Genomic DNA, 21,401 nt, shown 5'->3' on the forward strand with positions numbered 1-21,401 from the left:
CACTTTAGGAAACAGTAAAAGGTAACATAACCCCAGGAGATCAGTCATATTAACTCTAAAAACATCTGGTTGATTTGACAGTAGATGATAGGGACAATTTCCTTTTTTAAACTATATATTCAGACCAAATGAAAAGCATAAAATCAGCTAACTTCAATTCTTTATAAAATTTAGTCCCCAAGGGCTTTATCCAAGGACAGGAACATAACGGTTTTATCATGTTATGGGACTTGCCAGAGAATCACAATTTTGGCTTATTATTGAAATAAAAGAATATGAGAACTGGGAAAAATAATGCAACAAGCTAAATACAAGCAAAAAGCCCAATAAAAAAGCAATCACTGTCCCTTGCAGAGGAAGTCAAAGCGATAGGAATCATTCAAATGACATATTAGGTGTCATTCAGGTAGGACGTTTCTATCTCCATAGGGATATAAGAGCAGCCATCATGAGTAGCCTGGACTCTTTGGCAGTTGTATTTCTCATTACAAATTAATAAATTGTAATTTTGACTAAAAAAAATGGAATTACTCAATCCAATTTTAATTTTAAGAACACAAACAAAAGGTGTGGTCTTTAACACTTAGTTTTTAGATGCACATGACTTCTTCGAAAATCCTACCAAACCATAAAAGTAGAAGTACATCAGAACAGGCAGCTTTATACCTCAAACATAATTTCTTTATGTATTCCCCTTATAATTGTTACAGCTATGTTAAAAGTTATTCACAAGCCATACAATTTGAACATCAATTAGTTCCATCCCCCCATCCCATATTATGAACAGCCCCTTCCAACATGAAAAAGTTAGAATGGGTATAGCCTAAATACCCCTAAAGAGTGGGAAATTAAATCTGATGGTGGAATTATACAGAGATGGTCAGATTTAACAGATGAATATGAGTGCTGAATTATTATACTGATATTTCTTTTAGCTTTCAGTACTTTAGAGCAGCTAGAAACAAAAACCTAAAATTATGGAACTGTAACTCATACCAAACTCTGAAATTTGTTCTACAACTAATTGTTGCAATGTATTTTGACATTTATTACTTTTATGTAAATATATTATTTAAAGAGGAGGAGTATAATAGAGAAGATAGGATTTAATAAAGAGTATGATTACCGAATCATTATATTGATAATTATCTTTGTCTCCAGTGTCTTGAAGCAGCTAGGAGAATAAACGAAAAATCGTGGAACTGCAACCCATATCAAATTTTAAAATCTGCTCCGTAACTACTTGTTAAAATGAACTTGGAGATTTATTACTTTTTTGTTATACAATATAAACGTGATATTTCATGATAAAAAAACATTTAAAAAATTTATTCACATTCCATACAATTTGTTCATATTAAGTGCACTACTCAAAGACCTTTTAGAATAGAAATTTTTACTTTATATCTATTTTGCAAAATACTTAACTCAAGAAATACAAAAACTTTATTTAACCTTCTGTTGCAGAAAGAAAACCTATTGTACCAAAATTGGCTCATGATATTCAGGCACAGAATATTTAATCTTAAGATACAAAGAGAAAAAAAAAAAAAGCAGTCCTACAATGGCTTGTTAAATTTTTCCCTTTATAAACACACGTAAAGCACTACTATGTGTTAAATACTCTAGAAATATAAGCCAAACGTTATTTCTGCCCTCAAAAGAATAGAATAAATACCCAGGTATTTGACCAATTATGACTTATTTGCAAATTTGACCAAAGGAATAAACCTCAGGACTGAGATAAGGAATGCTTTAAAAAAAAAAACATAAAAAGCCAGCCAATTATTAATTTACATGTAATAAAATTCACTCATTTTAAGTTCATAGTTGAATGGTTTTATATAGTACTCTTTTTTTTTCTTTTTTGTGCAAAATAACATATATACAAAAAGCAATAAATTTCAAAGTACATCGCGACAATTAGCTGTAAAACAGATTTCAGAGTTTGGTATGAGTTACAATTCCAAAATTTTAGATTTTTATTCCTAGCTGATCTAAGGTACTGGAAACTAAATGAAATATCAATGTAATGATTCAGCAAACTGAATGAAACAGTTATAATTATTTCCTTAAACAATCATATTTTTTAAAGAAATTTAACTGAAGAAAATGGAAAACTACATATTTACATAGTCTTATTTCTTCAACTATTTTTTCTTTCCCTTTCTCACCTCTCTTTTGAAAATTTCCATTTACACGTTGGCATGCTTGATGTTATCTCAAAGGTCTTTGAGGCTCTGTTCAAAGTTCTTCAGAACTTTTTCTCTCTGTTTTTAAGACTTCTCCAAGCTGAACTGCAATCTTAGGCTAGCAGAGTTGCACACTATCTCCATTCCTTACCTACTAAGTTTACTACTTTTACTGAAACATTGTTGAGCTTGGTTTTTTGCCTTCAACTCCAAATCAAATAAACCAACCATGCTTTTGCAGTAAAACTGCTAGTTTACAGTACCCACTCTTTTTGAGTCAAGTTACCATACCTACATACCAACTAAGCTGGGGCATGTGCAAATAGGAGTAACCTCAAGTAAGAAAGCTGTTATCTCCCTACCAAGGTTCCGGCATCTTTTCAGGAATAAATACTTATTACTTCATTCTTCGCTGTTGAATGATTTACAAATCCCCAAACTATCATTTAAAAAAATTTTGTCCAGTCATGTACATATTTTCTGGGGAGAGGATTTACCAACCTTGTCACTTCACCAAATCTAGTAGTACCACCTCAATCTTCAGTATGGCAATTCCTTAGAAAATCATCATATGACCAAGCAGTCACACACTTAGATATTTATTCCAGAAAAATGAAAACATATTCACACAAAAACCTGTACATAAATGTTCACAGTAGTTTATTTGTAACAGTAAAATGCTAGAAACAACCTGATGAGTGAATGGTTGAACAAACTCTGATAAATCCAGTGGAATACAACACAGCAATAAAAAGAAATGATTGTTCATGTGTTTCTAGGATTTCGTCCATTTCAACTAAGTTGTCTAATTTGTTGGTGTATAGTTGTTTATAGCAGTATCCTTTCATGGTCTTTTTTATTTCTGTGGGGTCAATAGTAACGTTCTTGCTGAATTTCACTTTAAATCTACGTAATGGAGATGCAATGACATTTACTTCATAGGGTTGTTGTGGGGAATAAATGAAATGATGCATAAAAAAAATGAAATGATTTATATGCAACAACCTGAATGGACCTCAAGGGCATTAAGCTTAGTGAAAAAAGTCAATCTCACACGTGCATTGTGTGACACCATTAACATAATAGTCTAGAAATGACAAAACCATAGAGACGGAGAGCAGAGATAATCTGTTTTCAAGGGACAACAATGGGGGTGGGCATGAATGCAAAGATGGAACCATACCTTAACTGTGCTAGCTAACAGTAATGTGCCGTTGTCAATTTCCAGGTTTGAATATTGTTCTACAGATGTCACCAACCTGGGGAAAGGCACTAGCAATTTACTATGAGACTGTAATACTTTCAAAATTAAGTTTTAAAAAAAAAAGGATGTTTCAAATTTTTCAGTTTTTCCCATTCTGACAGGTGATAAATGTATCTGTTTTAACACCCATTTCTCTTATAATGAGTGAAGTCATGAGTAGTGACTATTTTATCTTTTACTGTTTTCTGTGAAATACTTATTTCTGCCTTTTGTCCATTTTTCTATTTTAAACTCAATATTACAAGATCCCATTTCCTTCCCCCTCTTCTTGTGCATTTAAGAGATGATTCCCATAGCTGTGATATACAATGCAAATGTTAATCCCATTTTGTTGTTTATATGCTGACTTGGGTATTTTTTGCTGAAGCATATTCATATACATATAAATTTATCAATCTTTTCTTTTATTGCAGAGTTTGAGTTATAAATTTTTAAATTTAGACCTCTGATCCATATATAGTTTATTCTGGTAGATTGTGTAAAATAGATCTGTCAGGTATCAGAAAATAAAACTTGACATACAATATGGATTGTGTGGCATAGGGGCTCAGTTTCTCTCCCTCAACAGCTCTTCTGACGAGACCTGATGTGACAGCAGGATAGTGAGCACAAACATGCCAACACCACACCCACCAGAGGCCAGACCAGATAACCATGAGTATGAAGTCATGATCTGCACCAGCGCGATATCTCCCAGTGATGCCTACGGTCACCTGCACCCCCCTTGGCAAGGTTTTTCCCATAAAACCACAAGCTGTCAGAAAGAAGGCTGGAATCATTTTTCTGTTTCCTTTTGCTAGCAGGTTTTGCTGGCTCCCACCTGCCTGCTCTACCTTTGCTTTCTGTCAATCTATTTCTCTCTAGCAATAAACCCCTTTAACTCGCTGTCTCATGCGGAATCCTTTAGCGACCCTGTGCCTAACAGGATCCAAAAATACCTTTTTTCAAATGGCTATCCAGTTGTCCTGGGGTTGATCATATAGTAATGTTCATATATTATAATCCTATACCTCTATTTCCAACACAACTAAAATTTAGTATTCAATTTGATGGTACTAATAAAACAAAAGTCATCAAGCAAAAATGCTTATGAAACTTGGTGTGCATTAAACCACAAGCTACTAAATAAGAGTCTTCCAATCTACTCTTTATGAGCTTCACAAATATAAACAATCAGACACTCTTGGAAGGACCTCTCCACTACATTAGCACCTTGTCTAAAACATAAAACCATTAATACCAGAGGTATTTTAATACAATTTCTCTAAGCATTATCTTTTTTCATCACTTGACTAAGCAAGCTAAACTGTGTGTATGTGCAATGTATTAATAATTTGACTGTATTAAAACAAAGCAAAGCACTCCAAATTATCAAGATCGATAAACCAGTCTTTATCATCTGAACAAAAGGATAAACAAAACAGCTCAGAAGTTATTAAATTATTATAAATAACACTTGTTCCCACTATAAGAGTTCAAATTAATATCATCATTCTGAAGGATTTTCTTTGATTAGAGATTTCTCCATGTTGCTAACTAGTAGTTACTATTCATTATTCAATTACATAAATCTGTAAAGGCAAAGTATACCACTAAACTATCCTACTCAAGAAATACTTTAAATAAAAGATGAAAGTAACGTGGATAAAAATGGACACAAAGTCAATAACATCTATTCTATCTTAATGCAATTACCAATGACTGCACCATCATAAAATCAAAGTAATCAATTTAGCATCAGAAAGATGAAATTTATACTCTAGCACTGTAAACCTGAAAATATTTTTATTAAAGGCTTGATAGATTTAAACAGCAAAAGTCAATATGCCATCAGCTTTAGTTCCTGAGATGTATGTGAAAAAGGAAAAACATTACAGCCAAGGTCAAACATCAGTAGAAAAGGCTAAAAGCAATACATTTTTTACATTAACTATGACAGCCCTTTCAATACAATCCAGCATAACCCAAAAACAGCCTTGTACGCAAACTGAACTATTTATTCAGAGACAAAAATGTCTTCTCGACAAAAAACAGATTCACGTTAATTTAAAAAAAGATTCCATTCTTGCTGAGGGAATCTTATTGCTTTAAAAAAATATTTATAATTCTTTTTTTATTAATTAAAAAAAGAATTAACAAAACAATTAGAAATCATTCCATTCTACATGTACAATCAGTAATTCTTAATAACATCACATAGTTGCATATTCATCATTTCTTAGTACGTTTGCATCGATTTAGAAAAAGAAATAAAAAGACAACAGAATAAGAATTAAAACAATAATAGAAAAAAAAAAAACCTATACCTCACATGCATCTTCATTCAGTGTTTTAACATAATTGCATTACAATTGGGTAGTATTGTGCTGTCCATTTCTGAGTTTTATAATTCTTTTAAAATGTACCTCATAACTTGCCTTTTATTAAAAATCCTATTTCTGGCCGTTCCCTCCAGCCTCTCCATTACTGAGTTACTGATTATATATGTAGAATGGAATCATCATATGGTAAGAATGTTTGTGTTTGTATGTTGGTATGTTTAATAAATAAAATTTTTAAAAATTACATTAAAAAATCATATTTCCTATAATAAAATTTTGAAGTCGAATTAACATTTCAAAATATGTCAAGAATGGGAAGCAAAACAAATTCCAACCAATAAGAGAAAAAATACGTTTTCTGATGAGTAATATTTGGGACTTTAAGTTTTAAAAGAAAATATTTCTGGGTGGGCCATGGCAGCTCAGTGGCAGAGTTCTCACCTGCCATGCCAGACACCCGATTTCGGCTCCTGGTGCCTGCTCATGTAAAAAGAAAAAAAGAAAAAAAAAAGATATATATATATAGAGAGAGAGAAATATATAATTTCTATGATTATCATTTCCTAATGATAATTTCGTCAACTATTATCAATGCATTTATCACAGAAAACTAAATTTTTGTGATTCCACAATCTGCAGTCCATTTCCATATTCTAAAACTCCCCTAGAATAATTCATTTGTAAAGTCACACATAGCTATTGAAGAACAGGAAAAAAATCAAACCACATGTTAAAACATAAGGCCTCATTTTATGCTTCTTACATAATTATTTTATGTTCCTACACTTCAATACAATGAAATGAATTAATATATGAGTTAAGCCTCTCTATTTCACTGAACATATTAAGAGTTAGCATTTTCTATCTTTAAATGACAAACGTCTTTGTCAACGAATGCAAAATCTCCAACAGACCAATTTTGAGCCACCAAAGTAGACAATGTTGCAGACGGCTGCTATTACAGAGTAAATGTGGGTGGCCTTGTAGATGAATTAATTAGGAATCAAGAAATCAAAGTTAAAAGAATATTTTTTTTCTCTAACACTCATAAAACACTAAGGGTTTATATATTAATTCTAATTTAAAAAGAGAACATCTGTATCTATCTGTTCACTTCAGCTAATTACTGGAAATAAAGAAAAAAAGTCATTCTAGTCAACTGAAAAGCTTGCTAGCACGTCATTAAACAGAGTTTTAAATAAGAATACAAGTCTGTAGCATACATGGTAACCACAAATTTAAGGGGAGTGAGGGGAAAATTATAGTTATTCAGATTTCAAATACTATATGACAGCCAAATCCAAAAACCCAGAAATTTTCATCTTTTAATTTTAGAAAAGTTTCTATTAAAATGCTACTGGATCTTGCTATAGAAGTAGAACACAAGTAGCTGTCAATTGTAATCTTTCAGCAAGACGTCTACCTAAAGGATGTTATGCTGAGTGAAATTAGCCAGAAACAAAAGGACAAATACTGTATGGTCTCACTGATATGAACTAACATTAATGAATGAGCTTGGAGAACTTCAGTTAAGAACAGAGGTTATCAGGATATAGAAATAGGGTAGAGATTGGGTTCTTGGAGCTGAAGGGATACAGACTGTGCAACAGGATCAATTGTAAAAATTCAGAAATGGATAGCACCTGAATGTAGCACAGTAATGTAAGTATACTGAATGAAGCTGAATGTGAGAATGATAGAGGTATGAGGGCTGGTGACACATACAAAACCAGAAGGAAAGATAGACGATGAAGACTGAGATGGTATATATCTAGGAATGCCTAGAGTGTACAATGATACTGACTAAATGTACAAATTAAAGAATGTTTTGAATGAGGAAGAGCAAACGAATGTCAATATTGCAGGGTGTTGAAAATAGATGGAAATCCGTATTTTAAAAACTTAAACTTAAGTGTGAGACTAAAGCAAAAAATGTTTATTTGGTACAAAATTTATATTTTGACTAGTGCATTTCCTAATATAACTTATATGGACAGTTTGAATGAACACTGTAAGTATATGAAACCTTGAATAGGGCATGAGAGTTTGTAGGTTTGTCCAGTGTGATGTCCTGATAAATCCCGGAGTGATTTGAACAGTGTGAATAAAAAAGTATTTGCAAAGTCCCCTTGGGGGAATGGCAAGAAAGGGGGAAAATTCAACTTGCCTACTTGGAGAATTCCTGATATTCTCGCAAGCAGTGAGGGCAACCCAATCAATAGGCCAAACCTCAATCTAGGGGGTTTTCATATGAAAACTGATCCCTGCAAAGGAAAGGCTAAGCCTACTTTAAAATTAGGCCTAAGAGTCACCCCCAGAGAACCTCTTTTTTTGCTCAGATGTGGCCTCACACCCTCTTAGCCAGCACGGCAAGCAAACTCACCGCCCTCTCCCTCTCTATGTGGTACATAATTCCCATGGGTGTAAACCTCCCTGGCAACATGGGACAGAAATCCTAGAATGAGCTGGGACTCAGTATCAAGGGACTGAGAAAACCTTCTCGACTGAAAGTGGGAAGAGAGAAATGAGACAAAATAATGTGTCAGTGGCTGAGAGATCTCAGAGTTGAGAGGGTATCCTGAAGGTTATTCTTATGCATTATATAGATATCCCCTTTTTAGTTTAAGTTGTATTAGAGTCTAGAGGAAAGTGCCTGAAACTATAGAGCCACGTTTCTGTAGCCATGTTTCCTGAAGATGATTGACTAATGATACAGCTTTGCAATGTGATATAATAAGGAAATGAAGATGAACTTTAATGCATTTTATACCATTCAATACTAGCCAATTAATTTTTTAAAATCCCTCATATATATATAAAGTTCTACTGATTCCTTTTATGAGCAAGATTCTGCTGTAAAAAGAAATTATTAATACTATGATGTAGGTTATAACAAACATCACTATGCAAAAAATATAAAGAGATACTATTTTACTGTAAAATAAATATCTTGATAAAATGATAATGAGAATTTCTTAGAGCAACTATACCTTCAGATTTGGTACGTTAATAATGTTTGAAATAATAGGTTAACATGTTACTATTTCTTAAAAACAACCTAATCTGAAACATTCTCAATTTCTAAAATTATAAATTAATAATCTCCTAGGCCAATACACTTTGGCTGCTCTTAGTTACAACACATTAGCCAACACATTGCATTCACTGCATTTACCAAAATCTCTTCTTACCTGGCCCTCTCCAACTGTTTCAATGTCAATAACTGTGATGATGCCTGGGACCAAAGGACTCCGCCGTGAATTACTATGGGTGGAAACATCATCTTCTGTCACACCTGCAGGTAGTGTGCCTGTCAGCTGAGTCACCACTTTTCCAACCATTGTCAAGCCAGTTTTCAATGTCTATACAATGAAAGGTAAAATGTATGGCTTCACATCAGTATTTGGTTTCTAAACAGAATACACATTCTGCAGTTCTCCTAATCATTGCATTAAGAAATCTTTTATGCTCTTACATCAAAGAGAATTGGTTTTGATCAAAGAGAATTGTCACTTATGCTGAGTGAAATTAGACAGGAACAAAAGGACAAATACTGTATGGTCTCGTTAACATGAATTAACATTAATGAGTAAACTTTGAGAATTGACGTTAAGAACACAGGTTATCAAATAAATAAATGGGAGGTCCTCAAAATCAAACACTTTTGTGCATCAAAGAACTTCATCAAGAAAGTAGAAAGACAGCCTACACAATGGGAGACAATATTTGGAAATGACATATCAGATAAAGGTCTAGTATCCAGAATTTATAAAGAGATTGTCCAACTCAACAACAAAAAGACAGCCAACCCAATTACAAAATGGGAAAAAAGACTTGAACAGACACCTCTCAGAAGAGGAAATACAAATGGCCAAAAGGCACATGAAGAGATGCTCAATGTCCCTGGCCATTGGAGAAATGCAAATCAAAACCGCAATGAGATATCATCTCACACCCACCAGAATGGCCATTATCAACAAAACAGAAAATGACAAGTGCTGGAGAGGATGCGGAGAAAAAGGCACACTTATCCACTGTTAGTGGGAATGTCAAATGGTGCAACCACTGTGGAAGGCAGTTTGGCGGTTCCTCAAAAAACTGAATATAGAATTGCCATACGACCCAGCAATACCATTGCTAGGTATCTACTCAGAGGACTTAGGGGCAAAGACACAAACGGACATTTGCACACCAATGTTTATAACAGCATTATTTAGAATTGCAAAGAGATGGAAACAGCCAAAATCTCCATCAACAGACGAGTGGCTAAACAAACTGTGGTATATACATACGATGGAATATTATGCAGTTTTAAGACAGAATAAACTTATGAAGCATGTAATAACATGGATGGACCTAGAGAACATTATGCTGAGTGAGACTAGCCAAAAACTAAAGGGCAAATACTGTATGGTCCCACTGATGTGAACCGACATTAGAGAATAATCTTGGAATATGTCATTGGTAACAGAGACCATCAGGAGATAGAAACAGGGTAAGATAATGGGTAATTGGAGCTGAAGGGATACAGACTGTGCAACAGGACTGGATACAAAAATTCAGAAATGGACAGCACAATAATACCTAATTGTAATGTAATTATGTTAAAACACTGAATGAAGCTGCACTGAGGTATAGTTTTTATTTTACTTTATTTTATTTTTTATTTTTATTTATTTTTATTTTTTTCTATTATCGTTTTATTTCTTTTTCTGTTGTCTTTCTATTTCTTTTTCTGAATCGATGCAAATGTACTAAGAAATGATGAATATGCATCTATGTGATGATATTAAGAATTACTGATTGTATATGTAGAATGGAATGATTTCTAAATGTTGTGTTAGTTAATTTTTTTAATTAATAAAAAAAAAGAACACAGGTTATAAGGAGATAGAAAGAGGGGAGAGATTGAGCATTTGGTGCAAAAGGAGTACATAATGTGCAACTGGACTGATTATAAAGATTTAGAAATGGATAGCACAATACCATCTGGTGGTAGAAACAATGTAAGTAACCTAAATGAAGCTGAATGTGAATATGGGTGAGGGAGAAGGGCTGGGGGAATGTATGACACTAGAAGGAAAGATAGAAGAGACAGTATAAGTTAACTCAGTATACTTATACTGAGACAGTATAAGTTAATGATGTCTAGAATGGACAAAGACGGTGATTAAATATACAAATCTAAGAACATTTTTGCATGAGGGAGAATAAATGGGTGTCAACACTGCAAGTATTGAAAAAGGGATGGTGTGCTGGTTTGAAATCGTGTGTGCCCCAGAAAAGACATGTTCTTTAATTCTGTTACAATATTGGTGGGTGGGATCTTTTTTATTAAGTTGTTTCCACGAAGAGGTGACCCACCCAAATGTGGGTGGGATCTGTTGATTAGGTGGTTTCCATGGAAATCTAGGTGGGATCACTTCATGGAATGCTTTAAAAGAAAACCATTTTTGGAAAAAGTTTCAAAATAGAGACATTCAGAGATACAGAAAGGAAATGCCCCCAGAAAAGCCATCTGAAACGAGAAGAGAAGCTGAGAGGAAAACCCAGCAGACGTCTCAAGTACCTTTCAGCTGACAGAGAAATTCTGAATGTTACTGGCCCTTTCTTGCATCAAGATATCCTTCCCTGGATGCCTTACCTTGGACATTTTTTATGGCCTTAGAAATGCAAACTTGCAACTTAATAAATCTGCTTTATAAAAGGCATTCCATTTCTGGTATATTACATTCCAACACCTTTAACAAACCAAAACAGATGGTATACAGGAAAATAATACAATCAATGCAAACTAGGGTCTATAGTTAACACTAACATTGTAATATGCTTCCATTGAATGTAAGAAAGGCAATATGCAAAACTAAATGTCAATAAGAAGGGGATATGGGGGAGAGGTATGGGATTCTTTGAGTAAGAAAAGGAAATGTCCTCATATAGACTGGTGATAAAGTATTGGCTACGTGATTTTACTGGGAACCACTGATTTTTTTACTTAGGTTGGCTTATATTCGTGTGAATAAAACTGCTTAAAAATGAACAGAGAAATACAAGTGCTGGAGAAAATGTGGAGAGAGAGAGAAATGTACCTATTCACTCCTAGCAGGGAAGCAGAGTGGTACAGCCCTTCTGGAGGGCAGTATGGTGGCTCCATACGAGGCTAGGAGTGGAGTTGCCACACGATCCTGATCAACTACTCATTTCACTCTTAGAATTCTGCATAACATTATGGGGGTAATATGTGTTTAACTTATTTTTTTTTTTACCCTTAATTGTAAAATATAAAATAGATACAAAGAAAGGAAAGAAAAAAGCAATTATTTTTAAAGCACAATTTTATATTTTAGGTGACGCAATATCTAATTTAACTTGCATGGTCAGTTTATTCAAATACCATAATTACATGGAATCTTGAATAGGAAGTAGAGATCTTATTCATTTGTATAGGTTAGTATGATGCCCCAATATGTCCCAGAGTAATTTGGGCAGAGAAAAAGAAAGCATTTGCAAAGTCCCCTGGGAGGGACTGAGGAGAAAGGAGAAAATATCAAACTTCCCCACCTGAGAAACTCCTGATATTCTCTAAAGCATTAAGGACAACCAATTTAATAGGTTGAGCCCTTGACCTTGGGGTTTGCCCCTCTGAAACTTATTCCTGCAGAGGATTACAATTATAAGTATTATAATTATGCCTGAGTCACTCTCAGAGAACTTCATTTGTTGCTCAGATGTGGCCTGTCTCTCTAAGCTAATTCTACAGGCAAACTCACTGCCTTCCCCCCTACATGGGATATGACTCCCAGGAGTATAAATCTCCCTGGCAATGTAGGACACGACTCCTGGGGATGAGCCTGGACCTATGATCATGGGATTGAGAAAGCCTTCTTGACCAAAAAGGGGAAGAGAATAATGAGACAAAATAAAGTTTCAGTAGCAGAAAGATTTCAAACTGAGTCAAGAGATTATACTAGAGTTTATTTTTACGCATTATAAAGATATCTCTTTTAGGTTATGGTGTATTGCAGTGGCTAGAGGAAAGTATTTGAAAGTACTGAACTGTGTTCCAGTAGCCTTGGTACTTGAAGAAAATTGTATAATTATATAGCTTTTACAACGTGACCATGTGATTGTGAAAACCTTGTATCTGAGGCTCCTTTTATCCAGGGTATGGACAGATGAGTAAAAAAAAAAAGGATAATAAATAAATAAATAATAGAGGGATAACAGATAAAAAACTAGATAGTTGAAATACTGGCAATCAATGTAAGGGAGGGGTAAAGGGTATTTCTTTTTCTGGAGTTATACAAATGCTCTAAAAATGATCACGGGGATGAATATACAACTATGTGACGATATTATGAGCCACTGGTGGTATATTATGGGTGGACTGTATATGGGTGAAGATTTTTCAATAACAATATTTTAAAAAATAAAATTAAAAAGCCTGACTCCGCCCCCCAAAATTCAATATCAACATTTATCTTCATTAGAACAATATTCGAGACCATTTTCCAGGGCATAGTATTTTAATACCCATTTAAATTGCTCGACACAGCACTTGTAAAAATTTATGTATGACACTATCACTAGAAACTAATCCCAAACCTAAGTAAGAAAATCATAAAAGCTTTATTTTTTCCCTTATCCCCCATACTAAAACAATTATTAAACTCTCATTGTTTAAAGGGGGTGTTTATAACAATACCCACCAAGCATAATTATGAAATTATAGGTCAAGGAATAATTACTAAATCTATAATTTCTTTACAAAAAACAATTTGATGAGTTGCCCTCTATTAACCCCCCCAAAATACTAACTGAAATAGATTCAGGCTAAGTAAACTCACTTATATTCTAGCATATGCTATAGCTAAAATTTTAAATGTAAATCATTATACACATAGTATTTCAAATCTTGAGTTACAAATGGTATGCACAGATTTTTTTTAAAGACACAATTTAAGCAACAATTAGGCTAGAGAAAAAAAGGTAAAGTATTTTCCTAAGACGTTTTCCATTAAAACACTATATACCTGACACTAGTAATATATGCATAATGTTATTGTAGCTATGTTCCCATGGAATCTTTACTATAGACTAAGGACTGGGCAAAACATATACTATCTCTACAGAGTTCCACATACATTCTGGTTTTACAGAAGAGAAAAATTGAGACTAAGCAAGTGAAGTAAACTGGCAGCTCAAACACTAGTCAATGGCAAAGTCACAAATTCAAAACTAAGACTGTCTCTCCACGGCATGATTTTAACCACTGTCCTACACTACTTGTAATCTACTCCTGTTACTACCTGAAATCACACACATAATGAATACAGCGTAAGACAAATCTCCTGGAAGACCAACTGACTGAAAACTAATAAATATTTTTTGGATGTATGATGAAAAAAAAAAAAAGGAAAATAAAAGCCACAATAATGTTTCTTAATAAATACTTTAATAAAAACCAGCAAAGTCATCTGCTGAATCCAAGTAAAAAGGTACAGCATACAGCAGACTGAAACCAAGGAAAAAAGCAACAAATCAATGATTTTGTTTAGAACTAAAAACTTAAACTGCAGTGATTATAAAACTCATTAGCGTTCATCAGTTAACAGCCAAACGTTTGTTTCAATAATTCACAAGAAATGACTGTGCAAAGTCTATTAGGGTGTTGTTCAGAAAGCCTCTGAGGGGCCAAGAGACTCAGGCGCCACAGTATATTGATGTCAAGAGATGGCCAGGAAGCCCAATTAACCTCTGAGATGCCTCAGCTGAGGTACTTACTCCATTAATGCTAATGGAGATGCTTCCACTTAAAGGAGTTAACCCTTTATCAAAGAATGCCTTTTAGCTTTAAATTCTTTGGTTTATTATCCTTCCATTTGCCCCTGAGCCTATTATTTCATGCCCTTATATGAATGAATAAGAATAAAAGTAAAAGAACTGGAGCACATAAAAAGCAGGAAAAAAATGAACTACAAGATAATGGGAAAAGTTAACATAAGAGAAGTATGAAAAATATACATGAAGGGGTTAAAAAAAAGTATATTTCAGAGTCAAGTGCCCATAGTACATGACAAGCTCTTGTCACTTCTCAGAAGAAAATCTGTTGGTATCACCTTATTCGTGGCCAAAAATCTAAATCCTAAATTTAAGTCATCAAATCTGCTCATTAACTTTCAATATTTAATGTGGAAGATGTGGGAGAGGTGCCGGAAATTTTCTCCTTTAGTATAACATTGCTTCTATGATAAATTTGTTTCCATATTAGGCATTAGTGTCCAGAAGCAATATATATTATGTTATTTAACAATTTCGACATATATATTTAAATCACTTCACACTAATATGCATTTCCACTTGATTTTAGTAGATAGGCTGTATATATCGCAAGTTTATAAGAATTCCTTGTAATTTCCTCAAATACATACAAAAAAAAATGAAGACTAAGAAAAACAGTAGGATTAGAAAATCTAATTTAGTCGGATGATAAATTAGATTGGGAGGCTTCACAATCTGAGTTATCTAAATTCAAAACTTCCTTATATTTCCTATCAATCTTAACTAGACTACTCACAGAAGTAAACTGCAGCTGTAAGAGTACTGAATATTAAGCTATAGTTAGAAGTGTGAGATAAACCATTATGATCCATATGATAGTTTGGAGCTGTTATATACCCCAGAAAAGGCCATGTTCTTTCAATTCATTTCTGTGGGTGCAGACCTATTTTAAGTGGGATCTTATGGTTAGGTTATTTCCATTGAGATGTGACCCAGCCCATTCACGGTGGGTTTTAATCCTTCTACTGGAGTTCCTTATGAGAGGATAAAAGACAGAAAAAGCCAAGGATCATAGAGAAAAAGCCACCAGAGAAGCTGAGAGTCCAGGACACATCCACAAAAGCTGAAAGCAAGGAAACCTGGGAGAGAAAGACCAGATATTGCTGGCCATGTGCCTTCCCATATGACAGAGTTGTCCCGGATGCCAGCAGCCTTTCTTCAACGAAGGTATCCTCGTATTGATGCCTTAATTTGGACATTTTCATGGCCTAAGAACTGTAACTTGCAAGCTAATAAATCTTCATTGTTCAAAGCCAGTCCATTTCTGGTATACTGCATTTCAGCAGCTTTAGAAAACTGAAACAATCCATAATTCAAATAAGCATAGTACTTATTCTGTTCTGTTGCAAGCATATTTGCCAAAGCGGTCCTGGTCATCTGTAACTATTTCCAAGCCATATCTGTTGTCCTCCCTATCCATTAGTACTAATGGCACTATTCTCACGAAAGCTATTCATTGCATTAAGAAGTTAACAGAGACATATTTATTAAATCAATTTACTATCTTGGGATCATAATACCTTGAAAGGAAGAATCAAATAAGGCAGTTCTGAGGTAGCAAGATAATCGGGACCAAAATTTGTATAAATTATCAAAGTAATTCAACTGTAACAATTTCAATATTAAAATCTTCCTTTATCACTACTATTGAGAATTCATCACCTTCATATTCTTCATAATGAAAGCTAAATAAACTGCTTTGAAATTCAAAGGGAAAAGTCTAAAAGTATAACAAAAGAATAATTTTAAACGTTATCTGAAATTCAGAAAATGTATAAAGATTATTGCTTCGAAGGAGCTCCAAATGCTATACAACTAATACATTCATCCTCACAATCGAATTGAGATAGAAAAATTACGAAGAAAATTAGAAATTTATCCTTCTACACAATAATGGAAACTCTATGAAATCACATAAAGAGCCATCATCATCAAAGAGAAAAAGAAAAATGACTACTTTTTCAGAGAATGAGATTTAACACTGAAATGAGTGTGAAAGACACGCATTTTTCTTGAGAAGCACATACCTGATAACATATTTTACATGCTGTATCTCAGAAAAACATTCACAAATTTTTTTGAAACAATAACAAAGGTTATTTTCTATTTCCAATAATGACAAACTAGGTAAATCAGATCAATACTCCCAGCAAGAAAAACTGGAGACAGTGTATTTTTTTAAATTCTGCTTGTAGGTAATTGATAAATAGCAAGATAGTGAAGTGGGTCAAGGAAATTCAGACACGTGAGTTAGGCATTTGCTAAAAGGCACTTCCTCATTCTGGAGAGGAACGCTAAGAAATTGAGTGGTGCTTTCGACAGGTTTGAGAAGCGGCAAAGGGGTAACCTCTCTGATTTGGGGGTGGGGAGGGATATAAAGGGATATGCACTAGAAGTAAGAGTGAATCCACATTAAACAGGTCCTCACAGCCACTGCAGATCAACTTCAGTTAAATGACCTCAACCCCTGAAATGGGACTAAGATAGTCTCAGACTGTTGGTGCCCCCAAAAGTTTCATAGAAGATGAAGAAAGATAATATCATCCCAATCCTACATTTTCTTCTAAAAATAGTGTTTGAAATAAAATCTCTGATGCAAAATCAAATATAATAGGCAAACAAGGAGACAAGACATCATGAATGAGACCCAACAGAAACACAAACAGACCCACAAAGGATGAGATATTGGAGTATGAAAAAGAAGACTTTATTATAACCATGCTCACTTTGCATAAACAAGTTTGACAATTTGAGAAAAACGGAGTTCCAGAGAATTGGAAATTATCACTATTTACGGAAAGAGTTTTTAATGAATATATGTTGGATTTTTATTAAGTACATTTTGTGTATCTATGGAGTTTATATAATAAATCTCCTTTATTCTAGAAATGTAGCAAATTATACTCATTGAACATGAAAGTGATAAATTAGCCATATATTTTATTATCCCAAAGGATTGTAACCCATTATCCTTATTACATATTGCTTAATTTTTTTCTGCTAATATTTTCTTCAGGACTTATTATATCTATGTTGATGACTAAGATAGGACTGTAGCTTTCCTTTCACCTAATGTACTTGGTTTTGGTAAGGTGATCTGGCATTATAAAACAAGATTAAGCATAATCTCACTCTTTCTATTCAATAAAAGAGTTTTTGTAAATATTGCTAATTTTTTCTCAAATGTTGGATAGAATCCTCTGGAGGTTTCTTGGCCTGAAGATGTCTTTGTAAGATTTTGCTTTTCTTAGTAATCTTTTATAGATAGACCCCAGGACAGAAAAGGGCATGAATTATAAGTAAACAACGTGATCCATGTTCACAAGTAAGCAAAAACAATGGGAATACTGCAATTTGAATCATTTGATTTTAAAAATTAAGAATAAAGCCAAACAAAAAACGAACATGAATAACTCACTAAATTAAAGCTTACTTAACTAGATGTGTAACCCAAACTATAATAGTAACAAAAATACAAAGACTATATGCAGAATTGTACTATATAAATATACTACATAAGTCATTTTGATATAATTACCATATAACATCCTGAGAACACCAATTTACTCCAAAGTTTCCAAAATTTAATACCTAACTAGGAGAAATTACCATTCAGGGAGGAAAAACTCATCCCAACTTTCAATCTTTTATATATATAAAACATCCACACCTTGGAAATGAAATGAAGGAGCATTTCTGATGGGGGTTTTAAGAAAATAATTTAACAATATTTTTGAAGAAATTTCAAAATATTCATTCCTCTGGTTCAGGAGTCCATAAATAGAAAGGTAAATATTATGCAGATAATTAAATGTTTTTGAAATTATTTAACGACATGTAAGTTAGGTACAATGGTACATTAAAAATGCAAGGTACAACATATGAGAGGAAAGTGTTTCTAAAAATTATACACATGTTGTATATTTTAGAACCTTACCTACTCTTTAAGACCAAAGAAAGAAAGGTTTATTTTGTCCAGAACCTAAATTTTCTGTAGCACATAATATAACTCAATCTGTCTACATAGCTCATTTAAACAATCGAAACACAGGGAGCTCAGAATGAAAATAAGGACCTTTAATCCCGTATAGCTTAATGTGATACCTGGATACATCCCAAAATATACTAAGCAGATAATCAAAAAGTACTGGCAAAGTCTCCTGAGGGATGGTAAAAAAAAATATGGAACTATTAAACTTTATCACTGGGGAAACACTTGATACTGTGTCAAACATTAGGGACACCTAAATCAATAGGACAAGCCTTTGACCTTGAGGCTTGTTCTTGTGAAGCTTAAGTACGTAGTGTTCTCCATAGTTAATATACTTATGTTCTCCATACGTAGCCTAAGAGTTACTTCTGGAGGACCTCTGCTGTTACTCAGATGTGGCCTCACTCCCTCTAAGCCCAACTCTACAAGTGAAATCATTGCCCTCCCTGCTCCGTGGGACATGACATCCAGGGTGACAGTCTCCCTGGTGGCATGGGAGATGACTCTCAGGAATGAGCCCAGCCCTGGCACCATGGGATCAATAATGCCATCCTGAGCAAAAAGGGGGAAAAGAAAAATAACAAATAAGGTATCAGTGGCTATGAGAGTTCAAATAGAGTTGAGAGGCTACTCTGGAGGTTACACTTGCACAAACTTCAGTTAGACCTTGCTACCTATCATAACTTGCCAAACCCTAACCAAAATCATTCCTGCCAATATTAGAGAACACCTAGGGCATTATATAAGATTCTACAAAGGTTCCATGCACTAGGGTAATTTTCTAGAAACCTACAACCACCAGATGAGTCCCTGGACCAGATAAGTCCTGAAATGCAGAAGGGCCAGCCTCTCCAGAACACAACAGTTCCATCCCCCAGCCCATATTATCGACCACCCCTTCTAACATGAAAAAGTCAGAGTGGACATAGCCCAAATACCCCTAAAGAGTGGGAAAAAGATTGAAGGTGATGGAGGAGTTATACAGAGAACACAGGGTTTAACAAATGAGTGCCAAATCTCCAGAACCTTAGAGCAGCTAGAAGAAAAAACCTAAAATTGTGGAACTGTAACCCATACCAAATTCTGAAATCTGTTCTACAACTAATTGTTATGATGTACTTTGAAATGTTGCATTTTTGTATATATGTAATTTTTTACAAAAAAGAAAAGGAGTAATATAACGCAAAAGAAACGATTTTATAAGTGAGTATGACTGCTGAATCATTATACTAGTATTTCTTTTGGCCTCCAGTGTTTTGGAGCAGTTAGAAGAAAAAACAAAAAATCGTGGAACTATAACCCAAACCAAACTTTAAAATCTGTTCTACAGGGAGTATAGAAGTATTTGCAAAGTCCCCTCAGAGGAATGGGGAGAAAGGGGTAAAATTCAACTTCCCCATTTAGAGAAGTCTCGATATTCTTGCATGCAGTGGGGACACCCAAATCAATAGGCCAAGCCCTCAACCTTGGGGTTTGCTCCCATGAAACATATCCCGGCAAAGGATAGGTTAAGCCTACCTAAAATTAGACCTAAGAGTCACCACTAGAGAACCCCTTTTGTTGCTCAAATGTGGCCTCGCTCCCTCTCAGCAGATACAGCAAGCAAACTCACTACCCTACCCCTCTCCACATGGGACATGACTCCCAGGGGTACAAACCTCCCTGGCAATGTGGGACAGAAATCCTAAAATGAGTTGGGACTCAGCATTAAGGGATTGAGAAAACTTTCTTAAACAAAACGGGAAAGACAGAAATGAGACAAAATAAAGTGCCAGTGGCTGAGAGATTTCAGAGTTGAGAGGTTATCCTGGAGGTTATACTAATGCATTATATAGACATCCCCTTTACAGTTTATGGTGTATTAGAGTGGCTTAAGGGAAGTACTGGAAACTGTCCTAGTAGCCATGTTTCTTGAAGATGAATCTATAATGCTACAGCTTTCACAATGTGACTGTGTGATTGTGAAAACCTCCTGTCTGATGCCTTGTATCTACATTATAGACAGGATGAGTGAAAACTATGGATAAAAAATTTAAAAATAACAGGGGAAACAAAGGTTAAAATAAATAGGGTAGATTGAAATACCAGTTGTCAATGAAAGGGAGTGGTAAGGGGTATGGCATGCATGAGTTTTTTCCTTTTTCTTTCTTTTGCTGAGGAGATGCAAATATTCAAAAAAACGATCATGGTGATGAATATTGTGAGCAATTGACGGTAACTATGTCAAGAATGTTAGTATCTCAAGAATGTATGTCTGTTTATAATAAAAATATTGCTTATAATAAAATTGCAATTAAAATATTAATAAAAATAGTTTTGAAAATTTGGGTAGATGGAAATACTAGTGGCCAATGAGAGGGAGTGATGAGCAGTATGGTATGTATGAGTTTTTTTTTTTCTTTTACTTATTTTTCTGGAATTATGGAAATGTTCTAAAAAACAATCATGGTAATGAATGTACAACTATACTACTTATACAATGTTCATGTGTGAGGATTTCTCAATAAAAAAAGAACGTTTGCAAGTTTGTATGTTAAGTTTTATCAATAAAAATGTTTTTCAATAAAAAATCTGTTCTATAACAACTTGCTAAAATGTACATGGAAATTTATCGTTTTTTTGTATGTATGTTATATTTCATAATTAGAAAAAACTAACAAAAAGGAATATATGCTTCACAATTCACAATATTGAGGTGTTGGAAAGTATGAAGCTTGAACTTATTCTTTTCAAAGGTCGAGCCTCATTCCAGCAAGTCCTCCACAAAACAGGGTTCTGAATGAAGCATGTCA

The 21,401-nt window shown here is 34.1% G+C and overlaps 1 protein-coding gene across 20 annotated transcripts in view; it reads right to left on the reverse strand.

The window, feature by feature from the left end:
• BCAS3 (BCAS3 microtubule associated cell migration factor) overlaps nt 1-21,401 on the reverse strand; it is a 726,008-nt gene that overhangs the window by 514,039 nt on the left and 190,568 nt on the right. For all 20 annotated transcript variants that reach the window (XR_013177676.1, XM_077165018.1, XM_077165019.1 and 17 more), the window contains one exon: nt 8,969-9,139. Coding sequence is in view for 19 of the 20 variants with exons in the window: in XM_077165018.1 (XP_077021133.1) it covers nt 8,969-9,139 (171 nt within the window). In the remaining variant the exon portion in view is untranslated. The remainder of the gene's footprint in view (nt 1-8,968; nt 9,140-21,401) is intronic.

The sequence above is a fragment of the Tamandua tetradactyla genome, chromosome 6, assembly GCF_023851605.1.
Source record: "Tamandua tetradactyla isolate mTamTet1 chromosome 6, mTamTet1.pri, whole genome shotgun sequence".
Taxonomy (NCBI): domain Eukaryota; kingdom Metazoa; phylum Chordata; class Mammalia; order Pilosa; family Myrmecophagidae; genus Tamandua; species Tamandua tetradactyla.